The sequence below is a fragment of the Myotis daubentonii genome, chromosome 8 (genome assembly GCF_963259705.1).
Source record: "Myotis daubentonii chromosome 8, mMyoDau2.1, whole genome shotgun sequence".
Lineage (NCBI taxonomy): Eukaryota > Metazoa > Chordata > Mammalia > Chiroptera > Vespertilionidae > Myotis > Myotis daubentonii.
The window spans coordinates 29081872-29095871 of record NC_081847.1 but is presented as its reverse complement, the minus strand read 5'-3'; the positions used below and the strand labels follow the sequence as shown (position 1 = coordinate 29095871).

Genomic DNA, 14000 nt, shown 5'->3' with positions numbered 1-14000 from the left:
CCTTTCTAGAATTTTTACCTGTTCTCCTGTTACATGTCCAGTGCAAAATTTAAATGGAATTCATACAAGAGTCACAGGAAGATTGAACCAGGAAAACAGAAGTATATTTGAGTGATCCAAATAATCTGTTTCCTCCCTTAAATTCACAGCCAGTTCTATTAAGGTTTGTAATTCATCAGAAACATAATACATGCAATTAACATAATGAGCTATAAAGCATATCTTGTCAAAAAAAATTCTGTTAGTTCTAAAATTAATTGGATATCCTTTCCTCATCATAGGACTCTTGCAATTTTAGCCCTTCTTTGTCTGGGGGAAAAAGGAGAAGGGAGGGACAAGAGGAAAGACAGAGCAGAGGGGAGGAGAGTTCCTAGGATTTAAAAATTGAGGTAACTCTTGCTCTGGCCGGGTTCTCAGTGGTTAGAGTTCGCTTGAGGACCAAAGGGTCTCAGGTTCAATTTCCGGGGCATGAGTGGGAGGCAACCAATCAATGTGTCTCTCTCCCATTGATGTTTCTCTCTCACTCTGTTTATTTCTCTCTTTTCCTCTTTCCCTCCCTCTTTCCTCTGTCCCTTCCACTATGTCTAAAAATCAATGAAAAAAAATAATCTTGGATGAGGATTAAAAAAATACAAAAAAAAATTTTAAGAAACTCTCGGCTTTAAGAATGAATTAAAACAACAAAGCACCTGTCACAATTCTTACCTGGTGGCCCAGAAATTGTTGGAGAATTCTCTAGGTTTAAAATGTCTTCAATTAAGGGCTCCTTATTATTCTTGTCTTTTTTCTTCTTCTTTTTAAAATAGTCGCTAGAAGGCTTTAACAAGGAAAGTTCTTCTGGTCTTCTAATATCTAATAAATAAGTATAAAAAACAAAGAAGAAAAACTGAAAAGTTAAAATAAAATAAAATAAAAATTCCTGTTGGGCATTTGAAACCATTTCTCAGGAAATTCTGGAGAAGTAATAGAACTAGATTGCACTACTTTTTAAAGAAACAGAGGGGAATGAGAGCCCCCCCACTAATAAGGGTGTAGGGAGGTCAAATAGTGGAGGGAGATATAGTCTAGTAAAATTTCTATTTTGTTTTTTGATTTATTGTGAAAATTTTTCAAATGTATCTAAAGCAAAGGGAATAGTATAATGGCCCATTCATGGACTCATCACCCAGCCTCAACCAAATTTTGCTATTCTTTTTTTTTTTTTTTTTTATTGCTTAAAGTATTACTAAGGGTATTACATATGTGTCCATTTTATCCCCCCGCCCTAGATAGCCCCCTAGCATCCCCTATCCCCCAGTGTCTTATGTCCATTGGTTACGCTTATATGCATGCATACAAGTCCTTTAGTTGATCTAAATTTTGCTATTCTTGCCGAGACCGGTTTGGCTCAGTGGATAGAGTGTCGGCTTGCGGACTGAAAGGTCCCGGGTTCGATTCCAGTCAAGGGCATGTACCTGGGTTGCGGGCACATCCCCAGTAGGAGATGTGCAGGAGGCAGCTGATCGATGTTTCTCTCTCATCGATGTTTCTAACTCTCTGTCTCTCTCCCTTCCTCTCTGTAAAAAAATCAATAAAATATATTTAAAAAATAAATAAATAAATTTTGCTATTCTTATGCAACCTACTTATTACCAATTTCCCCTCCCTCTTCCCTCCCTTTCTTTCTCCCTTCTGCCCCCCACTCCTTATCTTTTTTATTCAGTTTTTTAAACAACAGCCAAGGGCCCCACCTTTTTTCTTCATGGACCACAGATCCAGAGAGCCCTTTTCTTACATGATGCCCAGCTGCTACTTTCATCCCTGTGGCAGACATCGTTGGCGCCTGCCCGCCTCTTCTTGGCCTCACCCTTTCAGTGCACTCCGACTTGACTACCAATGGCAGCTAGGACATGTGTCTGTCTGCCCATGGGCTTGCTCTGAACACCGGAGTCTACTCTGCCCAGATACAGCGCAACCGGCCACACGAGTTCAGAGAATGAATGCTCTCCAAGGGCAGCCCCGGTGACTGATGAGTGGCGTATTAACACCCAGCTCCCTCGGCCCTTGGTGGGATGGCTCTGAGGCATGTCTCTGCTGGGACAATCTCTTATTGGTGGCCTTCTCTGCCCAGTCTCACGTCCCCATTCGTTATCAGTATTTCCCGGCATTACCGCCCCCCCCCCCCTCAAATAAATAAATATTTGCACTGGAATCCTTATCTCAGCGTCTGCTTCTGGAGAACTGAAGATTATCCCCATTTTCCTCTATTAATGAAATTTAATGAAATACATTTAGCATTGCCATTAACCACACTGAGCCGCTATGATCCCAGGGAAAAGCCAGGGAATGTGGCTAGAATCAGAGGTAAATGAACTGATCCCTCCCACTTCTCAGCTCAAACACTGCTTTGTGCGGAGACTGAGGCTGGTAGTTCAGCTCGATTTTCTCCCCAGTAACCAAGGATGTCTGATCATCAGGTTGCAGCAGGCACCTGTGACCACTTCAAATGCAGAATTTATACACATAACCTAGAGATGAATCAAGATGTCCAGTGTGGTAAACATTAGAAACAAAACATAACACCAAAACAAAACAAAACCCTATCTCCAAGCCTAACATTTGCCTTTCCTTTTCCTTGAGGAAAAACCCATAGTTTTGGTGAATTTGACCTACCTTCTATTGATCAGATAGAAAGAGATTAGTAGAAATGCCAGTTGGGCCTTTTAGAACTACCATGAAGATAGATAATCTGGAAAAGAGAAGAACATCTGACTGCTTCTATTTACTTCAAAACCTCAAGAATTTGGTTCCAGGTATGATGTGTGCTTCCAGTCTACTGCGACATTTGGTGTAATTCAATCTTTATTTTTTTTAGTCCCACAAAAAAGAAATGGTTTTCCAATCCTCATGAGAATGCTACTGAAATCAGGGTGCCTGGTGTTTGCCACGTGCTCACCAAGCAGCAGGGACACTTTGGAACTTACATTCCATAATGGGAGGTTCTGTTCACTTGTCACTCATGTTATTAAACAGCTAATGCGTGCAGGCATTGTGCTGGGCATGCTCAAAAAAAAAAAAAAAAAAAAAGGTTTCTCTCTTCACCCTGTTAAATACATACCAGCCTCCAATGCCCAATACTGGCATTCCCAAGTCTATATATACTATTATATTTTTTCTGTTTGCCCTACCATCTCCTTTTAACATCTTAGTTTTTACATTTATTATTTATTTTCTGTCTCTGTACACTGGAATGTAAGCTTCAGGAGGGAAGAGATTTGGGGCTACTTTTTATGACTAACATACCCTTAGTATTCACCACAGTGCTTGCCTAATCCTATATTACAAAGGGCCAGAGGCCGTAAGCATCACGACCAGAATGACCGCTGGACCAGATGGGGAACCACAGGGAACTGGGTGGGTGGTGGCAGTGGCTGGAGCGAAGCAGCCCAGGTCCCGGTGGGTGCCTGGCGGTGGCCGGAGCAAAGCAGCCTGGGTGCCAGGTGCCTGGCAGTGGCCGGAGCAAAGCAGCCCAGGTCCCGGGTGCCAGAGGAAAGCCGGTGCCAGCAGCTGGGGGAAGGAAGGCCTACTCTTGCACGAATCTTCATGCATCGGGCCTCTAGTTGTAATACATGTTTGTTGAAGGAATGAATGAGCAGTTTAAAGCTTCATGGGGAAGATAGATCTTAGCCTTGGGACCAAAGAATTTACCTACACACTTTCAAAAAAATCTCTCTATATAAAACTCTAAGCGACCGGTCGACTGCTTGACCATTGCTTGACCGGTTGCTATGATGTGCACTGACCACCACCAGGGGGCAGACACTCAATGAAGGAGCTGCAACCTGGTTGTCAGTGTGTTCCCACAGCGGGAGCACCACTCAGCTGACGGGTGCCAGAGTGCCGGGCTCATAGCTGGTGAGCACAGCTGCGGTGGTGCAAGCCTCTCCTGCCTCTGTGGCAGCAGGTGCAGCAGGGCCGGGATGAGTGGGAGTGGTGTGGTGCCGGCCCGGGCCCGGGCTCCTCCCTGGCCACTTGCCACTTTGCTCACTACTACATCCCTTGAGGGATGTTGGACTGCCAGAACAGGCCGAAACCAGAGGGGTCCCAGATTGCTAGAGGGCACAGGCCAGGCTGAGGGACACCAACGGTGCACGAATCCGTGCACTGGGTCTCTAATATAAAATAAGAACACCCTCACAAGGCAGGGTTTGCTTCCACTAAGGAAGTCCCACAAAAAAAAAAAAAGAAAGGGTTTGGGTGATGCTGTCCTTAATGGCTCTTAAACTTATGAGATGGTATCAATTCGTTCCATTCCATAATTAAGTGTACTTTTCTGCGCAGGATTTTTGTGGATAGGGCTATTGGAGCCAAGTGTAAGAGAAGCAATGAAGACATTACTCCACCATTCTCTCAAAACTAATAAAGATGCATTGGCTCCAAGGTGATAATGGCTTAATGGAACTCTTTTTTTGTTTGTCTTAAATATAATGATGATTTACTATGGCTAAGAGAAATGAATTTGGGGGATTGTAATGGGCTTGTTTCTTCTGAGTATACATCTCTTTTGAAGCAGTTTTAAGCTTTGTGAAAATGAATCTGAAGTATCTCAGTAATGTCCCGTTTGGATTAACGCCACTTCAATGGCTCCAGTCCGCAAAATTGGGTTTGAAAAGTGTGCTTCCTAAGGAGGGCGTACTCTGGGAGCACAGGCAGGGAGCACACAGCATTTTCCTGCCCCAAAGTCCAAAGGGCACAGGGGCCCCTCCGGGGTACTCACTCAGGGCTTTGCAGATATCACTGACAGCTCTGAACACCACAGCCGAGAAGCTGACTCGCAACCGCACCGTCTTCACGTTCGGCAGGCGCAGGCGAAGCATTTTATGCTGAGGGGTGAAGACGAGCTTTGCATCTGCCTGGACTCCACATTTGTCCAGGGTCCAGTGCGTTTTCAGGAGCCAGCAACGCTTTTGTTCCCACCAAAGGGCAAAGTCTGACCAGTCTTGGGCTATGTCTGCAAAAATAGAAAACACAATGAAGTACAAGGAGAGGGAGGGCACGCCAGTCAATTCCATCGTGCGCAAAAATGCCAACAAAGGGCCGCTCTTCAGCGCCCCATCTCCTGGTACAACCCTAGGCTCAACGATTTTTGGCTTCTCTTCAAAGAGTCTAAGGCGGGACAGGTAGAAAACAGCCGGAATCTTACCATCACTGATACTTCAATGCTGCGGAAGAAACAGACATACACAAATTCTGTTCATCTTGAAATGCTGAAGTTCTCTTCCTTCAATCTCCCGGCGCCATGATCCTTCCTGGGAAGGCCAGGAGCGCTCTGCTTGGTTTAATCAAGATAATTTCTCCACGAGAAATGTATTCTTGCCCCCCTGGATCACAAGGGGATGTCCACAGACCCAATCAGAGCCCGCATGGAAGTTCTAGAAAGCTGACACGTCACCCTTCTCGGTAATGCCCAGCTCTTTTATCAGAACCATCACATCCCCAGTATCCAAAGTGTCTACATTGAAATCAGAGCCGAATATTTTCTGAGAGTGAGCATCAACACGGAAACTGCCCCCTTCTTCAATGTTGGCATCAACGTTGAATCGTTTCCCTTCATTAAAGTGAATAGTCAATCTTTTATTTTGCTAAATGAAGAGCCACCAGTTATTTACTTTGAAAAAAGTGATTTCTCTTTCTTTCCCTCTCTTTTTAACTTAGTGGCTACCTTTGGCGGGGCAGTGACAAGGAGGGGTCAGGTACGAGACTGGGCTGGGGGAACAAGTAATGTTCTATTTCTTGACCTGGGTGGTGGTTACACGACTTGGAAAATTCACTGGGCTTTCTTTCACTAGTGTCAACGAAGAGCCCACACCCATGGCCTTAGAAGATAGAAATAAATACAAGGCAAACAGAACATTATTAAATTCTAGGTTGATCGTGTTGACTCCCGATGTGAAACTCTGACCCTGAAGATTTCTCTTTCTCTGTTTAAGAAGAGAGAGTAGCAACCGGTGGGTATGTGTTAAAAGACAAATTAGCACCAAGCTGACTTTATCACTGAGCAACCAAGCACTAACAGGAGTCCAGCACCTTGGAAAAAGCCTGCGGTCACCCTAGATGTCACCCGTAGAATGGGCCCATTCTTGTGGAAACAGGGCATTTTACCTACCGGGAAGCTTTGGTTTGTCACCAGGGAGTCAAGTTTTTACAAGGGTTGTTAGGGGCGGGTTAGTCTGAGACTCTTGCAGGGCCCCTCAGTTCTCTTCTTCTTGGGGGAAGGGTGCTAGCTCTCTGGGCCATTACCAGATAAAGGATCAGAAAAACATAGGTGATCAGACAACTTAGATCAGCGGCGATGCAACAGAGAGGGTTTCAGATATAGAGACACCAGAACAAAACAGACACTTACTGATCTTCTCTACTAACTTGAGCATCACCCCCCCAACGTGCAGGTCCCCGGACACTGTCAGGGTGACGTCTTTCTGCTCCTCTTCATCTGGACGGTCCACTCGGACCACGAGCTCCCAAGAAGCAGATGCAAAGTCATTGGCTGAGAGCATCGTGGCAAATGCGGGTGTCTGCTGCATCGAAGGGCGAAGGGTGGACAGAGATCAGAACATGAGGAGACCCGGCAGAGCAAAACGTTTTTACGTTTACTTTTTTTATTTCGGCCTCATCTTGAAAAAAATCTGCGGCATTCTCAGTGCCTCAGGTATTAAATCAGCATCTTAATTTTAAAGACAAGAAAGTATTATACAAAGGGTCTCACGCCTTCTAAATTTATCTTTCATTTCTCCCAAGACCACTGGGCTTTTTATTTTCTGTGCCTGCCCAATGCATCAACCTTCATTTTCCCTCTCTATTGACTTTTCTTGATCTTCTCTGAACTATTCTAGCAGCAGGCAACAAATCATGGCAATCCTTGATGATACCTTTAAAAAGAATCCACTTTATTGAGGATAATTCGCATACAAGAAAACACACAGATTTTAAATGTACCATTGAATACATTCTGTTGTATGCAAATTATACCTTAATAAAGCTGATTTTAAAAGGATGTCATTAAAATCTTTCTCTATCTGTAATATAATACATATGTATTATTATGTTCCTTCTATAAATATTAATGACATCTTCCAGTATGAAAATTCAAAAACTAAAAATACAGCAAAATAGTGTCTATTTCAGCTAAGCAGTATCAAAACAGAAACGTCTCAAGGGGGTAATAGGAACCCTGGAATCCAGACTTGGCAGAACTTAAAATATTAGCTCTCTGTTAGTTTTAAGTATGTTTTTTTTATTGATTTTAGGAGAGAAGGAGGGAGAGGGAGAGAGATAGAAACATCAATGATGAGAGAGAAACAATGATTAGCTGCCTCCTGCACACCCCCTACTGGGGATAGAGCCCGCAACTCAGGCATGTGCTCTGAACAGGAATCAAACCTATGACCTCTTGGTTCATGGGTTGACTGGCTCAACCACTGAGCAACACTGGCTGGGCTCTCTGTTACTTGTAAACAGAAAGCAAGTGATAATATGTCTCCTGGCTATCTAAAGATTTTAAATCAAAATCAGTCATGTAAGTGATAAATCTTTTTCACTTGGCTAGGTAAAGACAGCTTATGAGAACTCCATGTTTTCATAAAGACCTATTAAAAAAACACATTGGTGCACTCAAATTCCTAAAAAAGGGCTGATCAAACCGAAAGTGCCCAAAATTCCCCTCCAGATCGCATTAACATGCAGGTTCTATTCAGCAGGTCTCGGTGGACCCTGCATGCATAACAAACTCCCTGTGATACCAGTCTGTGGCTCACACTTCTGAGTTGAAACAGCCCAGTGAAACATTAGCTCCAGGGCTCAGTTCCTCCCTCCACCCGCCCACAACAAGATCAAGCCAGGGACTATAGTGGCTTCTGAGGAACACTATTTTTAATAATAAGCAATCATTAATCCACCAGGGTCATACCAATTTAGTGTTTATTTGAAACTGTTCATAATTGCAAGCCTCAGAGTTTCTCAAAATACACAAAATAGATAAACATGCAATTCTGAATAGGCATAGGACAGATTTTATTTGTTTGAATCAATTCAAAAGTTCAGAAGTAGCTCCTAATGTTTTTATGACCAGAGGGACGCCAGTGATGTAATAATGCTTGTCCCTTCCCATGCACATACGTGAATCTGCAGACCCCTTTGCTGGGGCAGCCGTGCCATGGGTGTATCAGGCCTAACTACCCCCTTCCTCTTCATCAGCCCCAAGTACTGTTTATTATGTACTTACTGGGTGGTGTATTCTGTGTTAACTACTATTCTTGTGTTGTCTCCGCCCTGTCAGCAATCCCATTTAGAAACGAGGAAGCCCAGGACCAGAGAAGGTAGGCAACTTGCCGGAAAGCACACAGCAAGTTAGATGGTAGAGAGAGCCCAGACGGAAATCTAGGTCTTTCTAACTTTAAACTCTTAACCACCACACCGGGACACATCCTTGATACTGTTGCAACACCAATAGGAAATAAAACTCTTAAGAATACATGAGCTAAACCCTCCGTAGCCTTTACTAAGCACTTCTACTCATGTAAATCTTTCCCAGTGAGGAGACAATAAAGATATCACCTTCACAGACAAACTCCTAACAGGGCATTGAGCTGTTTGACTTTAACAGCTTTACAATTTCTCAAATGCTATGACCTGGAGTTTAGTTATTTACAACGTTTCGTCCATAAAGAAAATAACTTGTCTTTGAAGGTGAGTCCATGAGCAATCATACATAAAGGTCTTTTCTTTCCTTACCTGGGCAATCAAAACACTTCTCATTGAGGCAACAGATGGTGATTCCCTCACAACAAACCCAGGCTAAAATTAGACAATCTGGTTTTCCCACATTCCGACCCTATCTTTCCGCGCCTTCATTTTTATTGAATTTCTCATCCGCAGCAAGCTGCTACTTGTTGAGCAGAGCAGCGAACTTCAACCGCGAAAGGGCATCTTAGAGGCCAGAACAAGAAGCAAGGCCACCAGCAGAAATGCCTGCCTGGGGCGAATGAGGCCCGGCTGCCTACCTCCTCCTGTCCTTTCGAGAAAATGCAGGAATGAAAGTGAGACAGAGGGACAGGGTGGTGGGCAGAAAAGAAGTTAATAAGGAAGGCAGACAGACCAGAAAACGAGACAAAGGATGATAGATTGATCATTAGACAGACAGATGATAGATAGATCGATAGGGAAAGAGCCTCCATGCTTCTTCCCCTGGAAGATCAGAGCGTGCGTTTCGGAAGGCCAGTCTTTTGTCAGTTCTGCAGGGTCCGGGGTCCCGGGTGGATAGTGGGTGGGTGGCAAACCGCCCCTTACCCCCCATGCAGGCAGCAGCCACGGCGGGACAGTTTACTTGGCGTGGCGCGCTGCGCAAGGCTGCAGGAGGTTGCCGCTCGCCAAGGGCGTTCTTTTTAATTCAACAGCCATTTAAGTGAAAGCGAGCTGGAGAGAGTCAGGGGGCAGGGGTCGGGGCCCACCTAAGCCTCCGCTCCCTACCGATCTTCCGCCCGCTCTAGCCCTAGCCCCTCGGCACCCACCTTCTTTCTCGGAGCCCGTGGCGTGCAGCCTCGCAGACCTGCACGTGGAGGGTTGCGCCCCTAGAGGCCAGGACGGAGGCCACCCAGGCGGAGTCGGGGGCGGGCTCCGGGGGCGCACGGTCGCGGCTGCAGCTCGGCTGGGCTGCGGCGGACGAGGAGGCACGGGACCTCCCGCCGAGGCGCGGCGCCCGCCCCCAGCCGGACGCGGGCGCGGACGCGGCGAGCCGGGTGCACAGTTCCCGCCCCGCGGCCTCCGGGGCACTGCGGCCAGCGCCCGGCTCGGCAGGCGAGGGCACGCTCGGCGCCGGGCCTGCTGGGTCTCGCTCCCGGGAGAGGAGGCGCGCTCCGCAGCCTTTTTAAGGGCAAAGGGTGGTCCAAGGGCTGCTCCGCGGCGCGGGGGCGGGGGCGTGGGGAGGAGAGGGGACCTGGGGCACACGCTCACTCCCTGCTCCGATCTTGCTACCTGAGATCGCCTTCAGTTTTCCCGGTTCCCCCGGCGCCCTCCGGACGAGCACAGGTTATTAAAGCCCGGCTCCTTTTCCCCTGCCCTCCAGGTACAGCCATGGCTCACACTAGGGAACGCCCCGGCCCAGAGACTCCCAGCTCCGGGCTAGAAACTCCCCTTTACAGAGCCTGGAGGCGCCCGGTGGGAGACACGAAAGCGGTCGGTCTCTGAGTAAGAGGGTGATGTAACCCCCCGAGGAGGGTGAGGCGCCCAAAGTACGCACCATGGAAGACCCCGAGCACCCTAAGGGCACGCCCCACGCGGAAGTCTGGGGTGGCTCACCCCAGATTCACACCCAGCCCGGCTGGCCACCTTCCTGTCGGATTCACTTCCCAAGGGAGCGGTGAAGGGTGGGTGACCTCGGGGAATTTACACAACCTCTCCACGCCTTCGTTCATATTACACACATTTGTAGAGTGTTTATTTTGTGCCAGGCCTTGAGCCGAGCTCAGAGGATACACTGTTTACAAAGCAGACATGGAAATTACAGTGAACTCATCTGTAAAATGGGCGGAGGGATGGACTACGGAGAATTTCATGCAGCATAACACAGGCTTTAGCGATTCGCATCAAGTACATACAGCCTGCGACAACGTAAATACGAATTTAAAATGTGGTGGAACTTAGAATTGGAATCCTTATTTTTGCTTGTACATCTTCATATTTAGTCATTGTTGTAGTTTTGAAAGTATTTTACAAGGTCGTTTGAACACTTGTCAGCACATAATGAAAATCTTAAAACTGAATTTCCTAATTTGGTGGAAAATTCTCAACTCTGGGAATGGGGTCAATTGTCATCTGGTCCCACAACTGTCATCTGGTCCCAGTCTCTACATGCCCAACACCGACGTAACAAATATGCTCTTATCTTGAGCATAAAGAGTGTAAAGGTTTACTTTCTGGAGACTGCTCATGGCTGAATGGAACATGGACTGTCTTCAAGATCTTATGTGTGGTCTTGAAGTAGTAATGGCTTTATTTACATCAAATTGGTTTCTCATTTTAGTTGAAAATATCTGGGTTGTGCTAAAGAATTTAACTGGTTTTAAGTTTTTGCTTGGTCGAGGTTTTTAAAAAGCTTTTAATTGAAATAGTATATATATTTATTATATATTATACATTTATTATATATAATTATATATGTGAAAGAGCACATATTATGAATATACAGCTGATGAATTTTCATATAGTGAACAAATTTGTGTATTGTTTTTAAAGTGTTTAATTGAAATATATGTATTCATTATATATTATACTAGAGGCCCAGTGCATGAAATTCGTGCACAGGAGGGAGAGTCCCTCAGCCTGGCCTTCACCCTCTTGCAATCTGGGACCCCTCAGGGGATGTCTGGCAGTCAGACATCCCTCCCGCAATCTGGGACTGCTGGCTTCTAACTGCTCGCCTGCCTGCATGATCACCCCTAACCACTCTGCCTGCCTGCCTGCCTCATCACCCCTAACCACTCTGCCTGCCTGCCTGCCTCATCACCCCCAACCACTTGCCTGCCTGCCTGTCTCATCGCCCCTAACTGCTGGCCTGCCTGCCTCATCGCCCCTCACCGCCTCTACCTCAGCCCCTGCCACCACGGCTTTGTCCAGAAGGTTGTCTGGAATGATGTCCAGAAGGTTGTTTGGCTTTCTGGTCTAATTAGCATAATTTGCTTTTATTATTATAGATATTTATTTATGGAAGAGCACAAATCATGAATATACAGCTGATGAATTTTCACAAACTGTGTATTGAGTGTCCAGATCAAGACACAGGACATTACCAGTCCCCAGAAGTCTCCTAGTTCCTCTTCCAGTTACTGCCATTCCCCGCCAAGAGTAACCATCATCTTGACTTCTAACTCCCTGGGTTTTGCCAGTCTTTGTGCTATATATAAATGCAGTCAGATGATGTGTACTATTTTGTGTCTGGTTTCTTTTGTTCAACGTTATGTTTTTGAGTTTCATCCATATTGTGTGTTCTTGGATTTTTTTTTTTAAAACTTACTACCTGTGAAACAGGTAGAACCCATCCATTTCCTAAGGTCCCAGGTTAGAAGTGGATTGAGAAGTGTATTCTGGACTTCAAAATTTCATATGTACATAAACAAGCCATCCTCATCTTTTCTTCCTCTTAAAAAACAAGTACAACCAACACTTTGAGTCAGTTATTTAATTACTCTACACATATAAATCAAACAATGAATTAGCTTATTTATGCATTCAGCCATTATGTTCCTGTGAAATAGACACCATAATATGCACTGAAAATAGTCAGATGAACTAGCACAGAGTTTATCTTCAGGTCATAACTCTAATGCCATGGAATTCACAGGAGGGCATCTTCTTTCTGCAGGTGTGCGGAGTGGTGAGGAGTATGACAAAAGGCTTCAGAAAGGAGGTGATTAAAAAAAATAAACCTTTATTTATTTATTTAGAAGAGGGGAGAGAGATAGAGAAATAGAAACATCGATGGAAAAGGAACATGATTGATTGGCTGCCTCCTGCACACACCCCTACTGGGGATTGAGCCCACAACCTGGATATGTGCCCTGACCCAAATCAAACCGGTGACCTCTTGGTTCTTGGGTCGATGCTCAACTGCTGAGCCACACCAGCAGGGCAAGGAGGTGATTTTTGAGATGGAATTTGAAGCGTTGGCGTAGAGCTTGCTAGTTGCCTGTAACAACCTGTAGAAAACTGTTAGGTATTTTTTAGTTAGCAGATAGTTATTGCGTCTCAGTTAGCAGAGGTGGAGGGAAAGAGGAGCCATATCTCTTGACCTCAAAGTTTTACATGTGCAAATATTAAAATAATAACTATTATCAGATACCCATATCCTGAAAAACTGACTTGATAGTATCCTCAGAAGATACATTAGTCATGTTTGCATTATCATATGGAATGTGAGTAGACTGGGCTGGCCAAGAGATATGGCCATGTTCTTTAGTCACTGGACAAAAAGGGGAAATAGACAAGTAGAGGGACTGAAAGTCCCAGTTACTTTAACTTGTTAAACACAAGCGACTTCCTTCCTATAACACCTTCCACTTCCACTGGACGCACGCTCAGAATTCAAAAAATTCTACGTTAGAGAGAATGAAAAAGCTTCTGGGAGGAGAAAAGAGGAGGAGTATTTTTTTTAAATTGATGTTATTATTTGACAAAACAGCATTATCCGCTGTAAGTTTTTAAATTGAGTATTTAGCTTATAAACATACTGAAAGTCTGGCAACTAAGAAATGGCAACGCTTGTGTTTATGGAGAACATGTTGTGTTCAGTGCAAAGAAGCAGAATGTGCCTATTATAGCGACGCCCTCCTTTCCAGCTGGGTGGGTAACAAGCACTTTCTATGCCCGGGCAAGTTCTATAATTTTCTGCTTGCGAGGGTGGAGAGGGTGTGTCCTATGTATCTATCCCCACCAGATGAAGAAGGGTGAGGAAGAGCAAAGAAAAGTAAGAAGGCCTTGCTGGAGGCCATGGTGCTGGAGTCACTGTTGAGAATGAGTGGAGCAAGAAAAATGGTCCCTCCCTTCCCCCTCTCTCTCTCCTTCCTTTGCATCCATCTCCATCAAAGGGCACAAAGGATTATACCTGATATAGGATATATACACTGACAAGTCTCCCACCTCTCTTGATTATAAAGTTTCCTTTCTTGGAGAAAGCTGTCACCAGTTTCCTCCGGAACCTCCCAGAGGTAGTTTATGCGTATAGGCTAATTATGCAGGTGATAGTATTTTATAGATACTGTTTTGCCTTTCGCTTTTCTCACTTTAAAATATCTTGGCAATTGTAGTGGATGTCAGTCATATTTGTGGCTTCCTACTGTCCTTGGAAAGTCCCAGTCTGAAATCAGAACTCCAATCCCCAAGATTTCTTATAGCCAGGATGCGGGCCTACCTCCTAGACTTTGTCGCTCAGATACACTCAGGCACAGCTTTAATTTGGAAGTGAACAAAAT

At 45.2% G+C, this 14000-nt stretch overlaps 1 protein-coding gene across 2 annotated transcripts in view; it reads right to left on the bottom strand.

The window, feature by feature from the left end:
* Window positions 1-10151, bottom strand: part of FERMT1 (FERM domain containing kindlin 1) — a 31849-nt gene extending 21698 nt beyond the window's left edge. Inside the window, exons 1-4 of one of the 2 annotated variants that reach the window (XM_059705585.1) lie at window positions 9546-10151; window positions 6386-6557; window positions 4757-4990; window positions 706-852 (exon numbers count right to left, since the gene is read on the bottom strand). In XM_059705585.1, coding sequence (XP_059561568.1) covers window positions 706-852; window positions 4757-4990; window positions 6386-6536 — 532 coding nt within the window. In that variant the 5' untranslated portion in view covers window positions 6537-6557; window positions 9546-10151. Of the gene's footprint in view, window positions 1-705; window positions 853-4756; window positions 4991-6385; window positions 6607-9545 lie in introns of both variants that reach the window. The other variant, XM_059705584.1, reaches the window with a different exon arrangement.
* Window positions 10152-14000: the final 3849 nt, after the last annotated feature.